The sequence below is a fragment of the Penaeus vannamei genome, chromosome 27, assembly GCF_042767895.1.
Source record: "Penaeus vannamei isolate JL-2024 chromosome 27, ASM4276789v1, whole genome shotgun sequence".
Lineage (NCBI taxonomy): Eukaryota > Metazoa > Arthropoda > Malacostraca > Decapoda > Penaeidae > Penaeus > Penaeus vannamei.
Genome location: NC_091575.1, coordinates 29,829,304 through 29,834,303, shown reverse-complemented (window position 1 = coordinate 29,834,303; position 5,000 = coordinate 29,829,304). Strand labels below are relative to the sequence as shown.

At 35.2% G+C, this 5,000-nt stretch overlaps 1 protein-coding gene across 1 annotated transcript in view; it reads left to right on the top strand.

The window, feature by feature from the left end:
• LOC138866804 (uncharacterized) overlaps positions 1–3,139 on the top strand; it is an 8,991-nt gene extending 5,852 nt beyond the window's left edge. The window contains exons 3-4 of the mRNA XM_070140570.1: positions 372–485; positions 2,799–3,139. Of these exons, the coding sequence (XP_069996671.1) occupies positions 372–485; positions 2,799–2,928 (244 nt within the window). The 3' untranslated portion in view covers positions 2,929–3,139. The remainder of the gene's footprint in view (positions 1–371; positions 486–2,798) is intronic.
• The last annotated feature ends 1,861 nt before the right edge of the window (positions 3,140–5,000 follow it).

Sequence of the window (5,000 nt, the reverse complement as noted above, 5' to 3'; positions counted from 1 at the left end):
ATATATCATCAATGTTTATTTTAGTTTTTTTTCATTTATCATTAATATTCAGTTTCTTTTTTTTCTTTCTTTTCTTTTTCTTTCTATTTTATTAATACTTGATGAGTTTTTTTTTCCTTTTGTATTTTTGCCATTATTACTTAATTATCGTATTTATCTAATCTTCTTAATCTCTCAACAATACTTTCCTTTCTGTTCATTTATCTTCAAATTTCAGTTTTCTTTTCTTTGTTTTTATTCGTCGATCAATATTCAATCAATATATTCCTGTTGTGTAATTATCACCACATTTTTGTTTGTTTGTTTCATATATATTTACAAATATATCCATTTTCCTGCGATTTTCCTAACCTCTCATCTCTCACCACCAGGACCTTATCGATGGTGATCTATGCTGCGTTCCCGCTGCTTCTGATCTTCACTCTATACGCCGGTGTGATGCTGTGGGCGACGTCTAGTGTTCAGCGGGTGGACCACTTGCATAGGTAAGGGTGGGGGAGAGAGAGGGAGAGGGAGGGAGAGGGAGGGAGGGAGAGAGAGGGAGAGGGAGGGAGAGAGAGGAGGGATGGAGAGGGAGAGGGAGAGAGAGAGAAGGGAGAGAGAGAGAGAGAGAGAGAGAGAGAGAGAGAGAGAGAGAGAGAGAAAGAGAGAGAGAGACAGTGTTCAGCGTGTGGACCACTTGCATAGGTAAGGGTGGGAGAGAGGGAAGGGAGAGGGAGAGAGGGAAGGGAGGGATGGGAAGGGAGAGAGTGAGAGAGAGAGAGAGAGAGAGTGTTCAGCGTGTGGGCCACTTGCATAGGTAGGGGTGAGAGAGAGAGAGTGAGAGAGGGAGAGAGATTTGTGCGTATATATATGTGTGTGTGTGTGTATGTGCATATTCATATATATGTCAATATATATATATATATATATATATATATATATATATATATATATATATATATAAAATCAATAATAATGATAATAGTAATATTATGATGATAATAATCAAATAATGAAGACAATAATAATAACAATTTTAAATTATAATATCGATGATAATGATAATGATGATGATAATAATGACAATGATAATAATAATAATAATAACAACAATAACAATAATGATGATAACAATACCAATAAAAACAATAATAATAATGATAATAACAATAATAATAAGAAGAAACGAAAAGTAAATAATAATAATAATAACGACAACGCCAACAAAGTTCCCCCGCACTCAAAATGACCGCCACGGCATCAGAAACTCCTCCCATACGCTACTACCTTCAGTTTCCAATTCCTTTGAGGTCGTAGATTCTGTTAATTGCTTGTAACACTTAGCAACAGCTCTCTTTCTTATTTTTTTTTCTAACCGCTTGAATTGGCTACAGGCGATAGGAGAGTCAGCTGGGAAGGAGGGAGAGACTGACTGACAGATGGATAAAGAGAGTGAGGGAAAGAGAGATGGGTAGAGAGAGAGAGAGATAGACAGAGAGAAACAAAGAGAGAGGGATAGAAGCAGAGAGAGAGACAAACAGACATACAGATAGAGAGAGAACGAGAAAGAGAGAGAGAGAGAGATAAAATGAGATAGACAGAGAGAGCAAAAGGGTAGACAGAGAAACACAGAAAGAGAGACAAACAGACATAAAAACAGAGAAACAGACAGAGCAACACAGAAAGAGAGAGAGTGAAATGAGAAAAAAGAACCGCGCATTTTCTCTTTAAAAATGGCGGCGCGGGAATCAGATGTTGCTGGAAAGAAGAGGAGCCGTTAAAAAAGGCGGGAAAATTAAACGGAGCAAAAAGGCGGGAAAATGAAACGAAGAGCGAAAAGGAGAAAGTATTTTAGAGATGCAAATGGAGAAAGTGTATCGTCTGTGGTTGTGTGCATGTGTTTTGTGTACTTAGAGAAAACGATTATGGAAAACTGGCCGACTGAAAAGCTAGACCACACACCTCGATAAAACAGTGGAAAGGACGAGAAAGTTTAACACATGTGGCATCATAATTTATCACATCAGAATAAATAATTTCTAGCTTTTTTTTTGCGTTCCTAATATTCGTTTATCTCTATATAAGAAATACAACCCTTTTATTCCATTTGAAATAGATTCAAACCGTTTTTTCTGTATTAATGCAAACCATTGATCCATGTAAAAAGATAGACCATTTATCCCTACATAAAAAAGTCAACCCGTGTAACCCGTGTAAATATATATATATATACTTGTTTTTTAAAAATCATCTTTACAAAAAATAAATAAATAAGAATAAATAAACATTCTTACACTAAAGACAAACAAACCATTCATTCTTACATAAAAGCAAACAAAACATTTATCCTTACACAAAAAAATAAACATTTATCTCCAAATATCATTATTTGATAAATTTTTAATATTAAATAGATTTTTAAAAACTTACATTCATTTCCAAATATTATCATTTGATATATCATTATCATTAGTTAAATCAAGAAAAAAAACTTACCTTTCTAAAAAGAAATCAAGAAAAAACAAAAACTTACACTTATCTAAAAATCTTCTCATTCAATAAATAATCAAATTAATCAAGAAAAAAAAACACAAAAACTTACATTTCTGAAAAAAAAATCAAGAAAAAACACAAAAACTTACATTTCTGAAAAAAATCAAGAAAAAAACAAAAAAACTTACATTTCTGAAAAAAAAATCAAGAAAAAACACAAAAACTTACATTTCTGAAAAAAACACCAAGAAAAGAACACAAAAACTAACATTTATCAAAAAAAAAATCAAGAAAAAAAATCACGTTTTTTCTCCTACTTTCAGCACCATCTCGGAACTGAACGCCAAAGCGGACCAGATCACCCAGGGCATCTCGGCGCTGGCACAGATCTACATCGACAATCCCCCGGGGTACAGACGCAGCCAGGGGCACCAGCAGAGTGGGGGGCGCTGAGGCAGATGTTGAGGAATATATTGTTTTTAAAGTGAGATGTGTTGATAGAAAAAAAAAAAAACATAATAGGAATGGAGGACGACAAAAGATACATTTTCTAAAGTGAGAAATGCTGATAAAAGTATGTATGTGAATGAGAACGAATGATATTTTTTGGGACCAGATCTACATCGACAATCCCCGGGGTACAGACGCAGCCAGGGGCACCAGCAGAGTGGGGGGCGCTGAGGCAGATGTTGAGGAATATATATATATATATATATTTTTTTTTTTTTTAATGAGAAATTTATTGTTTTTAAAGGGAGATGTGCTGATTGAAAAAAGGGTTTGTGGATGAGAATTAAATTATATTTCTTAGGCCCAGACCTACATTGACGATAAAAGATACATTTTCTAAAGTGAGAAATGCTGATAAAAGTATGTATGTGAATGAGAATGAATGATATTTTTGGGCACAGATCTACATCGACAATCCCCCGGGGTACAGACGCAGCCAGGGGCACCAGCAGAGTGGGGGGCGCTGAGACAAATGATGAGAAATATATTGTTTTTAAAGTGAGATTTGCTGATAGAAAGGGGATTTGTGAATGAGACATAATCGGAATGGAGGACGATAAAAGATATATATACATAATTTTTGAAGTAAGAAATGCTGATAAAAGTATGTATGTGAATGAGAATGAATGATATTTTTGGGACCAGATCTACATCGACAACTTGACATTGACGCAGCCACGGACACCAGCAAAGTGGGGAGCGCTGAGACAAATATTGAGAAATATATATTTTTTTAAAGTGAGAAGCACTGATAAAAAAGGTGTGTGAATCAGAATGAATTATATTTTTGGGCACAGCCAGACGTATTCAGAGACATTATAAGAATGGACGACGATATATTTGTTTTTAAGTGTGAAATGTTGATAAAAAGTGTGTGTGAATGAGAATGAATGATATTTTTGGGCCCAGATCTACACTGACAGTCCCCCGGGGTATAGAAGCACCCATAGACATCATCAGAATGGAAGACAATAAAAAAATATTGTTTTTGAGGGGGAAAAGCTGATAAAAGAGGTGTGTGAATGAGAATTAAATTATATTTTTGGGCCCAGATCTACACTGACAATCCCCCAGGGTATAGACGTACCAAGAGACAACAAAAAAATGAAAGACGTTGAGACAAGTTTATTAAAAATGATTTTTGAAGAGTGAGAAATGCTGATAAAGAGTGTATGAATGAGAATAGATAGAGGGAGACAGACACAGAGACTAAGGAAAATGGACAGGAAGACAGACATAGACTGAGGAAAGTCGACACACAGACAAAGACTTCAGGAAAGCAGATACAGACAGATATAAACAGACCAAGACAGGAAATTGGAAAGGCAGACATGCAAAGACTAGACTAAAAAAACAGAGACAGAGACAGATAAAGACTTAGGGAGACAGACAAGCAAAAAAAAAGACTAAAGAAAGTGGAGAGACAGATAGACTAAAGCTGAGGAAAACAGAAAGACAAAAACAGAAGAATACAGAATACACAGACAACCAGATAGACAAAGATTTTGAAAAACAGACAGGCAGAAAAAGACTGAGGAAAATGGACTGACAGCCAGATACACAAAGACTGGGGAAAATTAACAGACAGAGAAAGACTTAGGAAAATAGACTGACAGACAGACACTAATGAAAATAAACAGACAGACAGAGAAAGGCAGGAAAATAGACAGACAAAGACTGGAGAAAGCAGACAGAATAACAGACAAAGACAAAATGCAACAGACAGACGAACTGATACCCCGATAGTTAGCTACAAAAAATAAACAAATAAATACAAACTAACATACGTACTGAGAAACTGACCAACAGACTTCAATAAATCAGGGAGTGAGAGAGAGAGAATGAGAAGGGAAAGGGAAAAAGAAGTAAAAAAGAGAATTACCAAAAATTATAATAATAAAACACACAAAAAGCATGAGAGAGAGAGAGAGAGAGAAAGAAGAGAAATACCCCCCAAAAATTATCATAATAGCACATAAAAAGAATGAGAGAGAAAGTTTAAATGACAAACGTAA